Below are 21,134 nucleotides of genomic sequence, written 5' to 3' on the forward strand. Positions count from 1 at the left end.
AATAGGGACATTTAAAACACTCTCAGATAGGTACATGGATACAAGAAAATTAAAGGGTTATGAAAACTAAGTTGGGTGAAATTAGATTGTTGTGGAGTAGGTTTATAAAGTTTGGCATAACATGGTGGGTTGAAGGGCCTGTACTGTGCTGTAATATTCTAAGTTCTAGATGCAGACAGCTTCCAAATTCTATTTCGGTAAAAGGAAAGGCGGCTTTCTCTTAGTGAGAAGAATTGTGCTGCACAGGTTGAAGATGTGAAATTTTAGAAGATAAATTAAATACATTGGGAAATTTGCTCTTCATTTGTGAGGTCCCAGGGACAGAAAGATCTTCACGAGGTTGTGTACAAAGATTTATTCAACGCTTGTTTGATGTAACCAGAATACCCAATAAGGGTTGTTATACAAAGCAAAGACATTCTTGAATATGTTGCTGTGGAATGGGTATAAATGATCTGAGTTAAACAAAGACTGCAAATGCTGGAGTCGAGTGCAATACACAAACGTGCTGAGGTAACCTACGTTTCAGGCCTGAGCCTTTCTGTTAAGGTATGAGTAAAAGACAGACAGATGTCTGAATAAAAAGGTGGGGATTGGGGGAAGGAGAGAAGAGGAGGGAAGAAGGGGCAGGGGGAGTAGCACAGGCTAACAGGTAAGAGATCATAGGTTGATACAGGTAGGAGAACAGAATAGGGAAAAAAAAGCTGAGATGCGATGGGGAGGGGTAGCTCTCTGATAGGAGAGGGAAGGGGTTGGGGAGCTGGAGGAAAGGAGATGAGGGAAAGGGAGAGATTTGGGGAGTAAATTGGAGAGGTTAATGCTGATGCCATCTGGTTGGAAAGTGTTCAGATGGATATTATTTCTCCAGTTTACAGATGACCTCAATTTGGCAGTGCATGAGGCCATGGAAATTTGTTTTGGTGTGGGAAATTAACATGATTGGCCATTAGGAAGTTTTTGCTATGGCAGCGGAGAGAGCGATTGTGCTCAACGAAATGATCTCCAATGTTAAGGAGGCTGCAGTAGATGTTCCCTGCAGTTTCATAATAAAGTATTGCTTCATTTGAAAGGACTGCTTGGGTCCCCAAATGGTGGTGAGAGAGGATGTGTGGGTTCCATGTAGTATTTCCTGCAGTCATAGGGGTAAGTACCTGAAGGGATGATTAGTAGGAGGATTGAATGGATAAGGGAGTCATGCAGGGAGAGATCCCTGTGAAAGGCAGAGAGGGGATTGGAGGGGCCATTACATTGTTGATGGCGGAAATTGCAGAAGCAAATATGTTGGATGCGAAAGCTGGTGAGGTGGTAGTGATGACAAGGAGTATCATGTCCTTGTGTATCAGGGCAAGAGGGGCCAGGGCAGATGTGTGGGAAATAGAGGAGATTGTGGAAAGGGTTGAGTCAATGGTGGTTGTAGAAAAGGTTGAAGAAGGAGGATATCTCACAAGTTCTTGAATGGAAGACCTTGTCTTGGGAGCAGTTGCAATGGAGGAATTGATAGAAAGGAATATAATCTGTTCAGAAGACAGGGTAACAACAAGTGTAGTTGAGCTAACTGTGAAGTTGGTGGATTTGTACAAAATGTCTGCAGAGAGTTTGTCTCCTGAGATGGAGTCAGAGGGATCAAGGAAAGGGAGAGTGTTGCAAGAGATGGACCAAGTGAATTTGAGGTCAGGTGAAAGTTAGCAGCAAAGCTAATGAGCTCACCATGGAACAGGAGGCAGCACCAATGTAGTCGTCATTGTAGTGGGTGACAAAATGAAGTCAAGATAAGATGCTAACCGTTCAGTGGGGCAGGAGCACAAGGAAACAATGGGTCTACCGGGACAAATATGTTTGTGGATCTTGGGTAGTTGGTAGAACAGGGCAATGCAGGGTTGGAAAACAATGAGGTTAGAGGGCTTTAGGAAAGAGATGACCAGAAATGATGATGTCAGTGATGGTATGTGAAATGGTGGCTTGATGTTTCTCAGAGGGGTTCTGTTCAAGGCTTAAAAAGGAGGTGGGTCTCTGAGATCTGTCGTCTGGCCTCAGCAAAGTAGAGGTCAGTGTGTCAGACCAAAAGAGCACCATCCTTATCTGCAGGTTTCATAGTGAGGTTCAGAATGGTGCAGAGAGAGTAGAGGGCAGTGTGTTCTGTGGAGCTGAGGTTAGAATAAGTGAGGGGAGTGGTGAGATGGAGATGGTTAGCGTCTTGGCAGCCATTGGAAACAAAAACATCTAGAGTGGGCAGAAGGCCAGAACAGGGTGTCCAAGAAGAGGAAGAAGACTTAAGGCAGGAGAAGGGGTCTGGAGGAGTGGAGAATCCTGGTTGAAGAAGTAGAGATGGGAAGAATGGAAAAAGAGGTCGGCATCAAGGCGTGTGCAGAACTCGAGGTGTCGGCAAAGGGGGACGAAGGTAAGGCCTCTCGTGAGGACAGAGCATTCCATTTCAAAGTGGCGAAGGTCATGCATGGAGTATTAAAACACCCTATGGGGGTTAGTGGAGTGGAGGATGGAAGCAGGACGAGGAGGATGGGGGCAGGAATCAGAGGGAATGGTGGAAAGTTGACAGTTAACATACCCCTGTGACTGCAAGAAATGGCACATTTGCACCCACACCTTCTCCCTCACAACTATCTGTAGCCCTAAACAATTAGTTATTTACTGTATTTTGCCCTCACATTGCTGAGAGTGGACATGGGTGATCATTTTGTTGAGCATCTTCACTCTGTCCGCTGCAATATCAAGGAGCTCCCAGTGGCCAAACATTTTGATTCCACACACCATTGCCACACTGACATGTCTGTCCATGGCCTCATGAACTTCAGAACCAAGTCTACCCGTAAACTAGAGGAATAACAACTAATATTCCATCCAGGCATTTTGATAAACTCTCCAACTTCTATTAAAGCCCTCCCTGAGTCTCTCTCTTCCCCATCCCTCCATCTCCTTTCCTCCAGTTTCCTACCCCTTCCCTCTCTTATCAGAGAGCTACTATCCCTATCATTGCATCTGAGTTTTCTTCTCTCCCCCCACCACCTGTGACATTTTACCTGTTGGCTTGTGCTCCTCCCCATGCTCTTTCCTCCTCTCGCCTCATTTCCTCCCCCCATCCTCCATCTTTTTATTCAGCCTCCTGTCTGTCTTTTGCTCATAACGTGATGAAGGGCTCACGCCATAAACATTGGTTACATAAAACACTACAGCACAGTACAGGCCTTTCGGCTCTCGATAATGTGCCGAACCATATATTCCTTAAAAAAAAGTACTAAATGCTCCCTACCCTGTAACCCTCTATTTTTCTTCCATCCATGTGCCTGACTAAGAGTCTCTAAAATGCCCCTAATGTTTTAGGTTCCACCATCCCTGGAAAGGCATTCCAGACACCCACAGCTCTGTGTAAAAACACTTACCCCTGATGTCTCCTCTAAACTTACCTCCCTTCACTTTGTACATATGTCCTCTGGTGTTTGCTATTCCTGCCCTGGCAAAAAGGCACTGACTATCCACCCTGTCTGTGCCCCTCACAGTCTTGTAGACCTTTATTAAGTCTCCTCTCATCCTTCTGCACTTCAAAGAAAAATGTCACAGCTCTGCTGACCTTGCATCATAAAGATTTATTTTCTAATCCGGGTAACATCCTGGTAAATTTCCTCTACATCCTCTCCATAACTTCCACATGCTTCCTGTAATGAGGTCTCTACCCTTGAATTCGATCTTCCTATTAATGAAGCCAGCATCCCACAGGCCGCCTTAACTATCCTATCAACCTGTGTGGTGACCTTGAAGGATGTATGGATTTGGACCTCTGTCCAAGGTCCCTCTGTTCATCCACACTCTTAAGTAACTGACCATTAACCTGTACTCAGCCTTCTGATTTGTCCTTCCAAACTGCATCACCTCATTTATCTGGATTGAACTCCATCTGCCACTTCTCTGCCCAACTCTGTATCCTATCTATATCCTCTTGTAACCTTCGACAACCTTCAGTTCCATCCACAGCTCTTTCAACTTTCGTATCAACTGCAAACTTACTGACCCATCCTTCCACCTCTTCATCCACGTCATTTATAAAAATCACAAAGAGCAGGGGTCCCAGAACAGATCCTTACAGTGCTTCACTAGTCACCAACCTCCAGGCAGAATATCTTCCTTCCACTACTACTATCTGCTTTCTTCCTAAAAGCCAATTTTTTAAAAGCCACACAGCCAAAATTCCACTGATCTCATTCCTCGTGATTTTCTGAACAAGTCTGCCTTACTAAAATCCATGTAGGCCACATCTACCACCCTACCCTCATCAATTTATTTTGTTACCATCTCAAAAAACTCAATTAGGCATGACTTTCTCTTCACAAAGCCGTGCTGATTTTCTTTGAGTGGACTGAACTTCTCCAAATGCTGATAGAACCTATCCTTAAGAATCGTTTCAATAAGTTTGCACATCACTGACGTATGACTCACTGGTCTATAATTCCCAGGATTCTCCCTATTACCTTTTTTAAACAAGGGGACTACATTTGCCATTCTCCAATCTTCTGGCACCTCCCCTACAGCCAAAGAAGACTTAAAGATCATAGCTACTGCCTCAGTTATCTCTTCCCTCAGTTTCCACAGCAACCTGAGGTATATTGTGTCTCCCCCCAGGGACTTATCTTAATATTTTTTAAGAAGATCTCACACGTTCTCGTCCTTAATCTCAGCACTGTCCAGCACACAAGCCTGTTGTATTCCAACTTCACCCTGAACAAGGTCCTTTTCTCTTGTGAATACTGAAGCAAAGTATTCAATTAGGACCTCCTCTGCCTCCAGGCACATGTTGCCTCCTTTATCCTTTAGCGGCCCCACCTTCATTCTCATCATCCTTTTGCTCTTCTCATACACATAGAATGCCTTGGGGTTCTCCTTAATCCAACATGCTAATGCCTTCTCATGCCCCTTTGAGCTCTCCTAAATCCTTTCTTAAGCTCCTTCCTATCATATTCTTCTCATGACCCCTCCTGTTTTCTGCTTGCTATATCTCATGTATGCTTCTTTCTTCTTGACTAGCTGTCTCACCTGTTTCATCAACAGTGTTTCCCTTTTCCTTGTCCCAGTGGGATACACCTATCCTGAACCCAGCCCAAGTGCTCCCTAAACATTCTCCACATTAGTTCTGTGCTTTCTCCCTTCAACACGTGCCCAGTTTACTCTCCCTAGTTCCTGCCTCATCCCATCGTAATTATCCTTCCCCAATTAAGCACTTTCCTATTTTGTCTGTTTTTATCCTTTTCCATAGCTATGCTAAAACTCAGGAAGTTGTGGTCACTCTCACCAAAATGCTTCCGCACCAAGAGGTCCACCACCTGACCAGGTTCATACCCCAGAACCAGATCCAGTATGGCCTCTCCTCTTGTTGGCCAGTCCACATACTGTGTCAGGAATCCTTTTTGAACACACCTGACAAATTCAGCCCCCTCTATCCCTCTTGCGGTCAGTAGGTGCCAGTCAATATTAGGGAAGTTGAAATCACTCATAACGACAACCCTGTATTTACTGCACCATCCCAAAATCTGCCTGTAGATGCTGCATGACCTGCTGAGTTTCTCCAGCACCTTGTGTATTATAAATAATCTGACTAAAGGTCACACTCATCAAATCTTACAAATGGTTACCAATAAGACACTATCATGTTTTAAAACTCATCTTTGTTTAATTAAATTGGTAAATGATTTTGACTCAAATTGGATATTTACAGATTTCACTTTTATTTCAGCTAACATATGTGCTGCTGGATATAGTACTACAGGAAATGTTTCCTGAACTCAGTAAGGTAAGGAGACACAGTATTTCAAACTTAAACACACTGAGCTTGAACATATCAGGAAAATTATTTTGTACCAGGATGTTGTTAGAATCTCGAATGCACTGCCTCTAAATATGGTGAAGGCAAATCCCATTGACGCCTTCATTGGGAAGCTGGATAAATATATAATGCAAACTAAAAATTGTAAGGCTGTTGAGAGCAGCCTGTTGGTGGACACGTGCAGAGAGCTACATGTCCAATGTCTTTATGGTGGTCATGTACAGAGAGCTAAGTGGCATGTTTCTATAATATAAATCTTTTTGGTGAATTAGGTGCTATTTTTCTCTTTTATGTTCCCTTTCATTCCACTGTGGCAGTCGTAGATGCCTGAACTATAATCTCAAGTTTCTGAATTTCTGACATTGCATGTCTGAATATTCATCCTCTTTGGAGGTTTTCTTTTCTCTCTGACGATCACTTCACACCAGTTCCACACTGCATTTTGCTTGCAACATAATTTTCATTGTGCGGAGAACAGCTGGAAATCTGGAACGTACCAAGAGCCAGATCACAGGCATTTAAGTCCAGAGATTCAGAAAACCACACAAAGCACAGGTGTGACCACAGAAAAGCATCTTCTGGGAAAAGTGGAGATTCCAGACGAGAATGGAAACAACGAAGGATACACAACAGCTGTGGCAGGGCCTAAATGACGTAACCTGCTACAAAAGAGACTTGAATTAATTCAGTTTTGTTATTGACCTAGACTGGGAGAGACCATCTTCATGCTTTCAATTGGGCACAATTCTGGTTGGAGAACAATGTAAATCAGGATGGTTGGACTTTAACCTCGCATTTCTGCCAAACATGGATTTAAAATCTGACAAATTATAGGATGCAAGGAAAGTGACACTTTTACACAGCTGCTGAGAAGCTGAAAATTTTCGCTGTGCATAAAGGTTGAGACAAAATTTATTACATAAATACCATCCCATAATTTTTCCACCAGGACCCCTACACATTTTAACGGAATGGGTGGTCTAAATTGAACCCCAGGCACTCCGGAAAAATTTGCTCTAGCCCAGACTGCCTTGCTCCTAGCCCTGGCCATCTGTCACTTGGCCCCAGCAGTCCATCCACCCCCCACCCCGGCACTCCATCACCCCTTCTCCATCCCCAGCATTCTGCCTACCACCTTCCCTCAACAGTCCGTCTCCTGCCCCTGGCAGTCCGTCGCCCTCCCCCCAACCCTGGCAGTCTGTCGCCCTACCCCCGCCCCCGGCAGTCCGTTGTCCTCCCCCCACCCCCGGCAGTCCGTCGCCTTGCCCCCGGCAGTCCGTCACCCTCCCCCTGCCCCCGGCAGTCCGTGTCCCTCCCCCTGCCCCCGGCAGTCTGTTCCCTCCCCCTGCCCCCGGCAGTCCGTCGCCCTGCCCCCGGCAGTCCGTCACCCTCCCCCTGCCCCCGGCAGTCCGTGTCCCTCCCCCTGCCCCCGGCAGTCCGTGTCCCTCCCCCTGCCCCCGGCAGTCTGTTCCCTCCCCCTGCCCCCGGCATCCGTCGCCCTGCCCCCGGCAGTCCGTCACCCTCCCCCTGCCCCCGGCAGTCCGTGTCCCTCCCCCTGCCCCCGGCAGTCCGTGGCCCTCCCCCTGCCCCCGGCAGTCCGTCGCCCTCCCCCTTCCCCCGGCAGTCTTTCGCCCCTCTGCTCCATCTAACTTATGACGCGGCAACAGGGGTGCCATGCTGCGAGCCCAGAGTTCACCTGAGTGTCACATTGAGAAGCAGGCAGCAGTGACAAGCAGGCAGCGACAGCTCAATGCGAGAGCAATGGCCATCTTCCTTACCCATAATTCCCCACGCAGCTGGAACTGCTCTGCCAGAGCCAGGGATATGTAGAGCTGTTCCAGCTACGTAGAGGATCATGGGTAAGGAAGATGGCCATTGCTCCCGCATTGAGCAAGCTGCCGCCTGCTTCTCTCCCACTGGGTGCTGGGAGCCGAGTCACCTTTCCAGCAAAGTTAACAGAGGATGCTCATGGGAGGGCACAAGGGAGAAGAAGCCCATGGGGCGTGAATAAAGGTGAGGATGGGGGGGGCCAGTGGTGGGGATGGGGAGAGAGCACCCACGGGGTCGGGGTGGGGATGACGGGGAGCACAGGGGACGACCTACACCACCTCAAATGTCCAGCCTCCAAAAAACACCGCAACTGCAGTGTGAACACCTTGCCTGTGTGAATGGCCACTCCGGAGCTAAGTATGCTTTTTTTTTTGGTATATCTTCTTTACTTCTGTGTAAAAAATGCCAACAGTTAAGAGTTCTTGGGAATGGGTACATTAAGGTGGGAGACTGCATGTTTCCTTCATTGTAGTTAAGTTGCAGTGGAGTTAAGAGGGGTGTGTGCAGGCAAATAAGACTGGTTTAGATGGGCAACTTGATTGATTTGGATGTGCTGAAGGCCATGTTCACTTTTGTATAACTAACATTGAATGACAAGGACATGATGAATGGTGTCAACAAGCTCAGGGGAATCCTGTCCATCCCTCTGCTAATGCTCTTCAGTGGATATTGTATTATACATGCAAAAACAGAGAAAGAACTAGGCCCTTGACATCATACAGGGTACAGAGAAGGGCGGTTATCGGCAAGGTTAGCAAATTGGAGATTTTAACAAGACAAATTAGTTGATTCTTCCAAAGGCACATAAAATGGAAACAGAGCACAGGACAGGATTGTAGAGATGCCAACAATCCCGTAATGAGCAGGATTCCTTGCACCCCATGGGAAGTTCTATCTCCCCAACTGGATCAATGTGGCTGCCCTATTTCTCTCAAACCAGCAGACTAAAGTAGAATGGATCCAGGACTTTGTCTTGCAATAAAATGACAGACACAGCAGCTGAGGTAACCCCTGTCCCCCCCCCCCCCCCCGACACAGACAGGAGTCACCCTGTTCACTCCTCCCCCTTTCCATTTTTTATATACTTGATATCTCCAATTCCTATTTTAGTCTCAAAAAAGAGTCCTGACCCAAAACATTGGCTGACCATTTCTTTCCATGAATGCTGCCTGTCCCTGAATCCCTCCAGCATCTCTATGTTTCCTCAAGATTCCAGCTTCAGTTTTTGTGTTTCTCCAGTGTTCCACATGTCACCTGAACTGCTTGCTCCCCCTTCATGCTTACTTTAGGGTTTAAAATCAAGAGGAAAAAATGTGGTAACCATCCCAATACTATGAATACATTTGTGGTCTGTGTCTTCTGAAGTAATTTTCTTTTGTATGTTGCAGGTGCAGAAGGAAGTTGTATGTGTGTCCACATGGAAGTGAAGAGTACTGAAAAATAGTTCCCTTTACTTCAGGAGATGGAGTGCAATGAAGCTGTGCTGTTTATTTATCCAGGGAAAATTTAATTATGTGTATGGAATACTGAATTATTTTAGTGAAACTGGTGGACATCAACATTGCTTCAATGAAAATGTTGATTTTCATTCCTGAATGTGTGTGATGCACTGCACAACACCAAGAAAAAAAATGTTGCATTTGTGTGCTGTTGAAGCTCAGGTGATCCAGTGACTTTATCCATTGGCTGACTCTGTGCAGTAAATCTAATGCTCTGGAAGAGTGACTGCTGCAAACTATCTTGTAACTTAGCCACCAAAGTCGGATGTTGCTCAGAAGATGATGTGCTGACAAAGGTCTGTGACTAGCAAGAATGATCTTGGAAGCACTGGATTAAGAGTTTAGACAAAAGCCCATTGGAGTTGTCCAAGGAGATCTTGACTGGACCAGTACTCCTAGCTTGTTCCACATTTAGACAATCTAATTTGTGTTAAACTGGATTAATGTGTATATGCTGTCATATTGCAATGTGACAGCATTAATCACCTCAAATGTATCAATGACCCACATACCACTAAAATCTAAATAGTAATAAAGAAGCTACTGCTGGCCGCACAAAGGGGTTGTATTACAGTTGAAACTCACAGAGCAATGGTTGTCTGAAGAATATATTTCACATATAGGATATTTATTGCTGTCATTCTTGAGATTTAGCATAGCTCTCGCTACATTTCACTCCAAAAATAGGATGAATAAAACTAAATGGCACAAAGGAGGCCACCGTGTCTAATCTAGCTCTCAGGGAAGAACTTCCATTGGTCCATCTTCCTTTCTTCTTATTTTGGTTTCCCTCCGGTTGGTTCTGTTTCTCATGACCTTAGGTTTTCCTTTGATTCTTTTTGTAATGACACCTCACTTTGGGGTAATTCACAGCACCACTTAACCCATCAGCAACTTTGGGAAAACTGGAGCACCTGCAGGCAGCCCGTAGTGACTGTGGAGAACATGAAGCCCAGATTGCCGCCGTGCACAGTTAATTTTCAGAGCACATCAGAGTTAATGAAGTATGATTTTATTCTTAGCTGAATAAAGAGTATAAAAGCATGGAAGTTGTGCACCAAATTTTTTGTACATTAACATGAGAATTCCAGGGGCAACATGTTGGACTAGGCTAGGGAGAAGGTGTAGAGAAGTTTAACTTGAATAGAATGAACCACAAGGTGAGATGAGAAAAGTCAGGATCATCCTGCACAGAGGTTAAGAGAGGTTTAATTAGGTCACGTGATGTGAGTGGAGTAAGAAGAGGCAGAACCCCAGAGCTCCTGGATCAAACACAAAAAAAGAGCCAGAAAAAAACACCGAAAAAGCAGTAAAAATGTTTCCTAGTGGTGTGGGAAGACATTAGGAAGAAGAAAGTGACTAAGAAAAACTAAGGCAGTGACAAAAAAATGGTAAGGATTCGATTCCAAAGTCAGGGGACCGAATCGAGGTGCCTCATGAAAAGAAAATGGCAGAGCCACCTCAAGACCCATGGTAGAAGACGCCACCCACCCCACATGACCCCATCCAGAAAGAGAGCCAAGATCTGGGTGATCACTCTGGAACAACAAGCTGGTGGTAGGAGACCTGGGAAACAGCACGAGGAAAGGGGGAGACTCTGGAAACTTCTCCCACAGTGAGAGTGCCAGGTCGGGCACTGAGCATGAAGCTCATACCAGCGCTCGCAATAGCGCTAAAGATAGCAAGAGGCTGGGAAGTGTGCGCACCATGGGACCCTGAGCCCAAAACGATCCAGTGTCAGGTCCGGAGATGCAATGGGCAGCAGTGAGGGCTGCAACGACAGTGAGCAGGAGGAAGACTGCAAGGGAGACGGAGGCAGCAGCGGCAGTAATGGCCAGAGACCTAATATTGAGGACTCGGAGCTCTCCCTTAGAGACGTGTTGAAGACCCTTGGACATACGGAGGGCAGATTATTTCAGGCTGTGGAGAGGAGAGCCCAGGACATGGCCCAGAAATTGAACACATTGCAGGGGACCCTCTCAGGTTTAACAGGGAGAATCATGGAGGTGGAAGATGGAGTGGGGGCCAGTGAAAACAGGTTCAACAGGATGGAGGGTGGACTAGAAACCCTGGTAAGGGAAAGAGAGTGAGTCTGGGGGAAGCTAGATTCTCTGGAGAATTACAGTCACATGAACAACATTAAAGTTGTGGGGCTGAGGGAGGATGCTTAGGGGAGAAACCCAACAGATTTTTATCCAGCAATGGATCCCCAAAGTACTGGGGAAGGAGAGACTGGGGGAAAAGGTAGAGGTGGAGAGGGTGAGTAGGACACCCCTCCAAAAACCTAGCCCTAGACAGAAATCCCAATCAGTTTTAATAAAACTGGTACATTACCAGGATAGAGAGAAAATTTTAGGGGCAGCGGCAGCTGGAATGAGAAAAGATGGGGGGGGGGCAATGGAAATAGGGGGGGGCACAAGATACTCTTTTACTCTGATATTAGTGTAACACTTTTAAAGCGGAGAAAAGTGTTTGACCTGGTTAAAAGACTAGTAAAGCAAAAAGGGTACGAGTGTGTCTTAAGGTACCCTGCCACCCTGAAAGTATTACTGGGTTGGGGGTTTGCTAGAGAGCTGCCAATGCTCGGGGAAGATTGAAAAAGAAAGGCATGAGCAAACATGGGGACTAACCCAAGATATTGTAAATAGCTGTTGTCAACTGTTAAATATTTGTATGCAAGTGTAGGCTTTAAAAAAAGGTACATGTTGATATGCCATAGACCTGGACCAGACAAGTGCTATACTAATACAGTAGTGGCTGCTACACACAGAAAACACCACTAGACTCAGTGGGGTTTCCAGTATAACTGTTTATTTGAATTTTGTGCACACCCCTTTAAGGCCAATGGGAGTTCTGCCCTGCGCAGCAGTGACGTCATGTGGCCCAGGGTGCGAGCAGTGGCCTAAGCCACGAGGCAATGAGTAAGCCCTGACGGCGCCGTCTTCTGCAGCTGAGCTGCCAGTGTGGTGGTACAAATGGGGCTGGTTCGGTCACGAAGATGTGCACCACCACACAACCCCTCCCTTAGAACCAGCTTACGCATCCTGCCGCTTGGGCGGTCGGCCCCTCCATTTAGATTGTGCCATTTGCATGGCCTGGCTCAAGTCCATGTGTGCCGGCTTTAACAGGTCGAATGTGAAGAGTTCCTCCCTGCCCCCAATGACCAAAGTAAAGGCTTTGCCCGATCGCTGGAGGACCTTGTACGGGCCCTCATATGGGTGCTGCAGGGGGGCTGGGTGCGGACCTTGCCGGATGAAAATGAATTCCACTGAGTCCAGCTCTTTGGGGATGTTCACTGGGTGGTTGCCATGGTAGGTTGGCGGTGGGGGTGTTAACGAGGCGAGGTTGCTGCGGAGGTCTGCGAGAAGCGTCGGGAGTCTCACCTTCCTGGCTCAGCGTCTGTTCCGAGAAACTTCCCTAGCAGCGACAGCGGTGTACCATAGACAAGCTCTGCGGATGAGATTGGAAGTCTTCCTTCAGAGCCGTTCGAATGCCAAGCAGGACCCACGGCAGCTCGTGTGCCCAGTTGGGTCCTGTCAGCCATGCCGTGAGAGCCTCCTTGAGGTGCTGGTGGAAACGTTCTACGAGTCCATTCGCTTGGGGATGATAGGCCATTGTGTGGTGGAGCTGAATCCCCAAGCAGCTCACCAGATGTACACATAGATCGGAGGTGAACTGGGTACCCCTGTTGCTAGTAACGTGGACTGGGATGCTGAAATGTGCGACCCACTTTGCGAGCAGGACTCGGCAGAAGTGTCCCTGAAAGGGATGGCTTCCGGACACCTTGTCATCCGGTCGACCACGGTCAGGAGGTAGCAGGCATCCCTGGACACCGGTAGGGGGCCCACTATGTTGACATGGATATGGTCAAACTACCTGGCCAGCGGGTCATAATGCTGTATTGTAACATGGCGCTGAACTTTGGATGCTTGGCGATGTGTGCAGTTCCTCACCACACTTGTTTCTTCAACCCGTGCCAGATGAAATGCACTGTTGTCTTGACTGAGGGATGGGCCAGGTCGTGGATCACCCAGAATTCCTCCTGCCTCCACTGCAGGGGCGCTACTGGTTGCGGCGAGTCTGTGGAGACATCACACAGGACCGTGTTGTGGTTGCCCAGCAGCTTCAGGTCCTTTAGGTGCAACCCAGTGATGGTGGTTTGGAAGGCCTGCGTTTCCTTGTCATCCCTCTGGACCTGAGTTAATTAGGTGTAGTTCAGGCCAGGGGACAAGTTTTGGATGGTCGGTCTGGAAAGCGCGTCTTCCTTTACCTGCCAGGTGTCAGATGTTGGTAGTGAACTCCAAGAAAGGTGTCTTTGCTGACGTGCGGACCAGGAGGTCTTTAGCAATGGCGAGGGCCTGAGCGAATGGTTTGTGGTCTGTGAAAGCGGTGAACGGTCTGCCCTCCAAGGAGTAGCGGAAGTGCCTGATCATGAGGTACAAGGCCAGGAGTTCTTGGTCGAACTTCAACTCGGGTGGTCGGAGGTGCTGGCCGAAAAATGCCAGGTGGCCCATTAACCTCTTGCTCCAGGATGCCTCCGATGGCTGTGGCGGACGCATTCACGGAGAGTGCTGTATGGGCGTCAGGTTATTGGTGGGCCAGCAGTTGGTGCTCATGAGGGCACCCTTGGTCTGGGTAAAGGTTGTCTCGACTACTCGAGTGTCTTTTGCTTGGAGGCGAACAGGACGAACAGTGGGCGCATTAAACGTGCGGCCCCCGGGATGAAGTGGTGGTTGAAGTTGACCATCCCGGTGAACTGCAGGCCATTGAGGGTGTCTGGTCTGGGAAACTGCTGTGTGGCCCTGATTTTGTCCTGTGATGGTGCTACCCCATCTGCAGTGACGGTATGGCCCAAAAACTGTAGCGACTCTTTCCTGAACTAGCATTTGGCCATGTTGATGGTGAGGCTGAATTCCGTCAGGCGGGTGAACAGTGTGAGGAGGTGGGTCTTGTGCTTGTCGTGATCTCGACTGGCAATGAGGATGTCATCGAGATAGATGAACACAAAGTCCAAGTCTCTGCCCTCTGTGTCCATGAGCTGCTGGAAGGTTTGGGCTATGTTCTTCAGGCCAAAAGGCATCGGAAGGAATTTGAACAGGCCAAACGGGGTGATGATGGCGGTCTTGCCAATGTCATCGGGGAGTATGGGGATCTGGTCGTAGCCCTTGACTAAATCGACCTTGGATAACACCTTGGTGCCATGCAAGTTGGCCATGAAGTCTTGGATGTAGGGGATGGGATAGTGATCAGGTGTAGTGGCATTGTTGAGCCAGCGGTAGTTCCCACAAGGGTGCCACTTCCCAGAGGTCTTGGGGACCATGTGCAGGGGAGATGCCCAGGGGCTGTTCGACCTGCGGACAATGCTGAGTTCTTGGAGGTGGGAGAACTTCTCTTTTGCCAACTTCAGCTTCTCAGGTGGCAGTCTTTTGGCCTTGGTGTGGAGCAGAGGGCCCTGTGGGGCGATGTGGTGGCAGACGCAATGTTGCAGCATGGAGGTGGTGAACTGTGGCCGTGAGATACAGGAGTACTTGTCCTTGGGCATGCAGAAGGTTGCTATCCCTGGCCTGTGCACATTGGATGGCTCAAGACGGAGGGTCTGGAAGGTACAGGCATGCATGAGCCATTTGCCCTTCAAGTTGACCAGCAGGCTGTGCGCCTGAAGGAAGTCTGCCCCAAATATTGCAGTTCTCACGGTAGCCAGTAGGAACTTCCAATGGTATTTCTCCTGCCCGAGGTGTACCTGAACAGTCCGTGTGCTGAAGGTCTTAATATTGGTGCCATTCGCTGCCTGCAGGGTTGGGCTTCATGCCCTCGTGTGGGTCTCAAGGGCAGTTGAGAGCAGCATGCTCAACTCTGCTCTGGTGTCCACCAGGAAACGCCGACCATTGGTTTTGTCCACCACATGGACGAGGCTATTCGTGTGGCCAGCTGTCACAGCGGCAGCTGGCCTGGTCGTTTCTCTGGAACGATAAGGGTTGGCGGCATTTGCGAGCTTGTGCTCCCCAGTGTTGGTAATAGAAGCACCAGGTTGACTGGTGCTCCTCGATCTTCTGTGTGGGGGCAGGGCGGGCGACCTGATTCATAGTGTCCTTGTTCTCTCTCTTCATCTGCCACAGCACGTCGGCACGGGTTGCGACCTTCCTGGGGTCTGAGAAGTCCTCATCTGCTAGCAGGAGCTGGATGTCTTCTGTCATTTGTTCGAGGAAGGCTTGCTCAAACATCAGACAGGGCTTGTAACCTTCTGCCAGTGCGAGCATCTCATCCATCAACACGGATGGGCTCTGCCCCCCAGTCCATCGAGGTGCACTGCCGCGCGCTGCCGACAGGAGAGACCGAAGGTGCTGATGAGGAGGGTTTTGAGGGTGATGTACTTGCCCTCCTCAGGGGGGATCATGGATCAGGGCATCCACTCCGGCTGCTGTTTCTTCATCGAGGATACTCACCACATGGTAGAACGTGGTGGAGTCCGAGGTGATCTGCTAGAGTTGAAACTGAGCCTCTGTCTGCCTGAACCACATATGGGGCCAGTGGGTCCATAGGGGAGGGAGCTTCACTGAGACGGTGCTGATTACCAATGAGTCCATGTTTGGAGACCAGATAACATCTGGGCTAGTCGAGGTCACCAATGTAGCGGCTGCTACACACAGAAAACACCACTAGGCTCGGGGTTTCCAGTAGAACTGTTTATTTGAATTTCACATGTGCCCCTTTAAGGCCCACAGGAGTTCCGCCCCGCTCAGCGGTGACATCATCACGTGGCCCAGGGCATGGGCTGTGGCCTTAGCCATGAGGCAGTGAGTAAGCCCTGATGGCGCCATCTTTTGCAACTCCCCCGCCAGCGTGGCGGTACAAACGAGGCCAGTTCACTCAGAGATGTGCACCGCCACAGGCTTTTATTAACAGACTCTCAGCCACCACTGTACTGGCCAGTGGGAAAGCATCTCCATCTGTTATACCAGTAGGGTGGAGCATCTCTACAGCCATAGCAAATAGCAACCAACTCCGTACATGAGAACTAGTCAGTAGAATGCAACCCCTCCCACCCATTAAATCATCACATTCACCCCCCACAAAAATTGACCCATTTTAATAAAATTTACTGACCAAACCAAAAGCTGGAAAAGCAAACAGCTTAAAAATTTCAGAGGTAAAGGGTTACAATAGGATAATACCTTAACCATCACCATCGAGTTGCTGAACTGGTGAGCTCTGTTCTGGTCGAGGAGATGGTTGCCGGAGATGCTGTGTTCTTCCCTCGAATGGCCCCGTCCATCTTGAATTGACCTGTGCAAGATGGCCACCTTCCTTCCTCCTGTTATGATGATGATGGCATTGAATTCAAAATTGGGCCGCTGCAAGATGGCTGCCATGCCTTTTCGCGCCATTTCCATAGGCGGTAGGTTGTGCAGCAGGTGATCTCGGGTGAGTCTGGCGCAGATGACTTGGGGCTGGAATCGGATCGAATCAGGCCATTGGACTTCCCCAGACCTCCTTTCACGTGGCAGACCTTCGCCTGCTGGTCCCTTTTTCCCACAGCTGGAGCATGCCAAGTCTTTGGCTGGGCAGCGGGCATGGGGTTGCTGCCCCTTGCTGCAGAAAAAGCACTCCCGAGCTCATGAAGTGGCAGCCGTTAGAGCAGGGGCCACCGTAGCAGGAGAAGCTGGTCCTTAGAGGTGCTCACCCGAGAGCGCGAGTTCGCTGGCCTCGAGGTCGTCGTTCTCGAGACTGGCCTGTTCCAGCAATTTGACCAGCTCAACGTGGCTAGCGAGGTCCGTCCTTCCCGACTTAAGCCTCACGTACCTCGAGCGGACCCTGTGACTAGAGTGTCCTGGATCTGTTCATCTTCCCACACGTGGCCTGAGGCAGCTTCATACCTTCACTTCTTAGCCAGCGTCTGCAGATCCAGCAGGTAGTTGACGATTGACTCTCCAAGCCGTTGGCAGCGTAGAGCGAGCCTGGGCCTCCAGAGCCTTGATGGCAGCCTCATACATCGGGCAGTCTTGGACGACTGCGTATCCCTTCATCCCTACCCTTGAGATGAGCGCCAACCTCTGGAGCCCATCTATATGGAAGACGTCCCTGGTCATGTTAAGGTAGGCCTGGAAGCAGTCTAGCCAATATGCAAAGTCCTCAGCCATGTTGGGGGGACTAGGGGTCTATTAACAGCATACTGGGCTCAAGCAATGCCTCCATCCTTGTTTGTTAGCTAATAAAATTGTAGCGTAGATAAAAGCTCACACTCAACTAGAGGGAGAACAATCACTTTTATTAGCTTATAACACAGGTAGGGTTCATGAACAGGCTTCAGAGGGGTTCAGGGTTTAGGTGGGAAACCAGGGTTATATAGGGGCCCCAGGAGGAGGAGCCAGGAGGCAGGACCAGTTGTCAGTACAGCACACTTTTTCACTACAGTGTTGCACTTTTGGAGGCCGAACCAAGGGAAGACATACATGGTAAATGGTAGGGCATGGAGGAGTGCAGTGTCATGAACAAATCACGAAAGTCAGTGTTTTGCAGCAGCATCACCATGGAAACATTCATATTACGGACCATCTTACAATGATAAATATAAAAGATAAAAATACTAGTGTACAAAAAGAAAGGCAACATCTTTTGTTAATTGATTATTCAGGAATCTGATGGCAGTGGGGAAGACATTGTCCTTTTGCCAGTGAGTGCTTGAGAAACAGTTTTCTTCGCCTGATCAAAAACCTCCATCAGCAAAGGAACTAATGTTTCTTTTCCGGATTCTTTTTCTAAAGCAATTATTACTGTTAAGAAGGATAGAGATCCTTTGAAGGCAGTGTCTTATAGACCCATTTCCTTATTAAATGTGGATTATAAGATTGTAGCTAAGATTCTAACCAATAGACTGGTTAAATGTTTACCTGAATTAGTTCATGTAGATCAGGCAGGTTTTTAGAACCGTTATTCAGCGGATAATGTAAAATTGATTTATTTAATTAATATTTCTTGGCAGCAATCTGACCATCTGATGGTAATTTCTTTGGATGCTGAAAAGGCTTTTGTTAGAGTTGAATGGATTTTTTTTGTTAAAGGTTTTGGAAAAGTTTAATTTTGGGCCTCTTTTTACTGGTTGGATTAAGGCTTTATATAAAAATCCCACTGTGAGAGTGGTGACAAATGGACAAATGTCTTTGCCTTTTACATTAACTAGATCAACTAGACAGGGGCTGCCCTTTGTCACCAGCTCTGTTTGCATTGATTATTGAGCCTTTGGCCTAGATGATTAGGCAAGATTGTGCAATTAAAGGTATTAAGGTAAATTCTGAAGAATATAAGATAAATTTGTTTGCAGATGAAGTTTTGATGTATTTAACACATCCCCTGCAATCTTTGGAGATTTTACCTCAACATTTGGAATAATATGGAGCTTTGTCTGGTTATAAAGTAAATTGGGAGAATAGTGAAATTATTCCTCCAGCTGATGTGGATTATTCATTGTGTAGACAAGTTGTGAAGTTTAAATTGTCTGAACGTATTAAATATTTTGGTATTATTATCACTTATTTGCATTGAATTATTTGAATAGGTGGAAGGATTTACCCATAACGTTGATGGGACATGTGAAATGTATAAAAATGAATACCTTTCCCCAAATTCAATACTTGTTTCAGTCTATTCCATGTAAGATACCTCATAAATTTTTGAAAGATTTGAATACTTGGGTGAGAAAATTTTTGTGGAGGGATAAAATCACGAGAGTTTCATTACAGAAGTTAACTTGGAAATATGGGTTAGGAGGTTTAGAATTACCTAATTTTCAAAATTATTATGTAGCAGCTCACTTAAAGTTTATTAATAGGATGTTCCAAGTGATATGGACTGATATTGAATTATCTCAGCTCTTGGGAAAAGAGGATTGATCGACTTATTTATCGATGGAATTCTCAGTTATTAAGTAGTTATAATTTGCCAATGTTGAATCACCTAATTGAATATGGACTAATAAGAATGAAACTGTAGGGACTGAAGATAAAACTTTCAGCTAAAACACCTTTATTTCAAAATAAGCTTTTTCCTTTTATGGTTAATAATCAACTTTTGAAGATATGGGAACAAAAAGGAATTAAATTGGTAGAAGATTGCTATAAAGCAGGTTATTTTATTTCTTTTCAACAAACGAGAGGGAAATATATACCTTTGAGTACTCTTTTTTCTTATTATCAAGTAAAGCTTTATTATTAGATAATTTTGGATGTACTTTGAGGCTTCCTAGAAGATCTAAATTTGATTTTTTGCTTACTGATGGTGGTAGGAAAGGTTTCATATCTGATATGTATACCTTATTGCAAGTTAAAATGCCCAAACCAGATGTTGATAAAACTAGAGTGAAATGAGAAGAAGATTTGGGAATATCTACATCCCTTGATGATTGGATGTCGATATGTGAGGATAGTATGAAAATAACTGTCAATGTAAGATATAGATTGGATTCATCAACTGTAGTTGACTCCAGAGAAATTAAAGCAATTCAAATACATCACTTCAGATCTAAGTTTTAAATGTCACAGAGAAGTTGACCTTTTCTCCATTTGGTTTGGTAAGTGAGACGGTTAAATCTTTTTGGAATAAAATTAAGCAATTTTTAGAAGTTATGTTTAAATTTAAAATTCCATTTGATCCTATGATATTTTTATTGGGACATATTAAAGCATTGAATTTGGAGTTAAAACTAGATAAGTTTCAAATTGCTTTTATAAGGTTGGCCTTAGCAGGAGCTAGGAAATGTCTTGCAGTTTCATGGAAAAATTATACTAAATTGAATATTGAACAACGGCATGTGGAGATGAGATCATACATTCCTTTGGAGGTGATGACATATAATTTACAGAATAATTATTCTTGGATTGGATGTGATTAAATTCTTAAATTTCTTTTTCCTATCCAAACCATGACTCATACTCGAATGTATTGTTTTAGTTGTTCTCTTCCATTTCTCTCTCTTCTTTCTTTTTTTTGGGTAGTTTAGAGGTGGGTTGGGTGGGAGGGATAGGGGATGTGGGTTTTATGGGATAAAATATGTATTGAATTGTATTTTAAATGTATGTTTTATTATCGATTATAAATAAAATTTTCAAAAAAAAGAAAGAAATCAGGAAGGCTAAAAGAAGACATGAAGTTGCTTTGGCAGACAATGTAAAGGAAAATCCTAAAGGTTTCTACAGGTATATTAAAAGCAAAATTGGTCCCCTTGAAGATCGGAGTGATTGGCTTTGTATGGGGCCAAAGGAAATGGGGGAGATCTTAAATGCTTTATTTTCTCATCAGTTTTCACTCAGGAAATGGGTACAATCATGGGAAGTAAGGAAAACAAGCAGCGAGGTCACGGAACCGATACAAATTAATGACGAGGAATTGCTTGCTATCTTAAAGCAAATAATGGTGGATAAATCCCCATGGTCCAACAAGATACTCTCTCGGACCTTAAGGGAGACTAGTGCAGAAATTGCAGGAGATCTGGCAGAAATATTTACAATGTCCTTAGCTACGGGTGTGGTGTTGGAGGGTAACTCATGTTGTTCCGTTGTTTAAAAAAGGCTCCAAAGGCTGGTGAGCCTGACGTCCAAAGTAGGTAAATTATTGGAAGGCATTCTAAAAGATTGGATATACAATTATTTGAATAGCCTGTGACTGATTAGGGATAGTCAACATGGTTTTGTGCATGTAGGACGTGTTTAATCAATCTTAGAGTTTTCTGAGGAGTACATCGCGCAGTGGTAAACAGCAGCATAACACACTGTAACATGTCCCTTAACACAGAGCACCAGCGCACCTGAAAGCTGGAGCAGTACAAAACCAGCAGCCCTAAAAAAGCACTGGCCAAGCTGCCCAGCTAACAGATCAATAACAGGCTGGAGAAGAAGAGAGCCCACATGCAAGGATGTTCTCGCCTGCTGTTGTTATTCATGCGGCTGATGTCAGCCAATCAAACAAACGACGGGAACTCCAACTTT

The 21,134-nt window shown here is 46.4% G+C and overlaps 1 protein-coding gene across 4 annotated transcripts in view; it reads left to right on the forward strand.

The window, feature by feature from the left end:
* snx14 (sorting nexin 14) overlaps positions 1–9,715 on the forward strand; it is a 227,463-nt gene extending 217,748 nt beyond the window's left edge. For all 4 annotated transcript variants that reach the window (XM_069932232.1, XM_069932234.1, XM_069932233.1 and 1 more), the window contains 2 exons: positions 5,738–5,794; positions 9,046–9,715. In XM_069932232.1, coding sequence (XP_069788333.1) covers positions 5,738–5,794; positions 9,046–9,084 — 96 coding nt within the window. In that variant the 3' untranslated portion in view covers positions 9,085–9,715. The remainder of the gene's footprint in view (positions 1–5,737; positions 5,795–9,045) is intronic.
* Positions 9,716–21,134: the final 11,419 nt, after the last annotated feature.

This window comes from Narcine bancroftii, chromosome 4 (assembly GCF_036971445.1).
Source record: "Narcine bancroftii isolate sNarBan1 chromosome 4, sNarBan1.hap1, whole genome shotgun sequence".
NCBI classification, from domain to species: Eukaryota; Metazoa; Chordata; class Chondrichthyes; order Torpediniformes; family Narcinidae; genus Narcine; species Narcine bancroftii.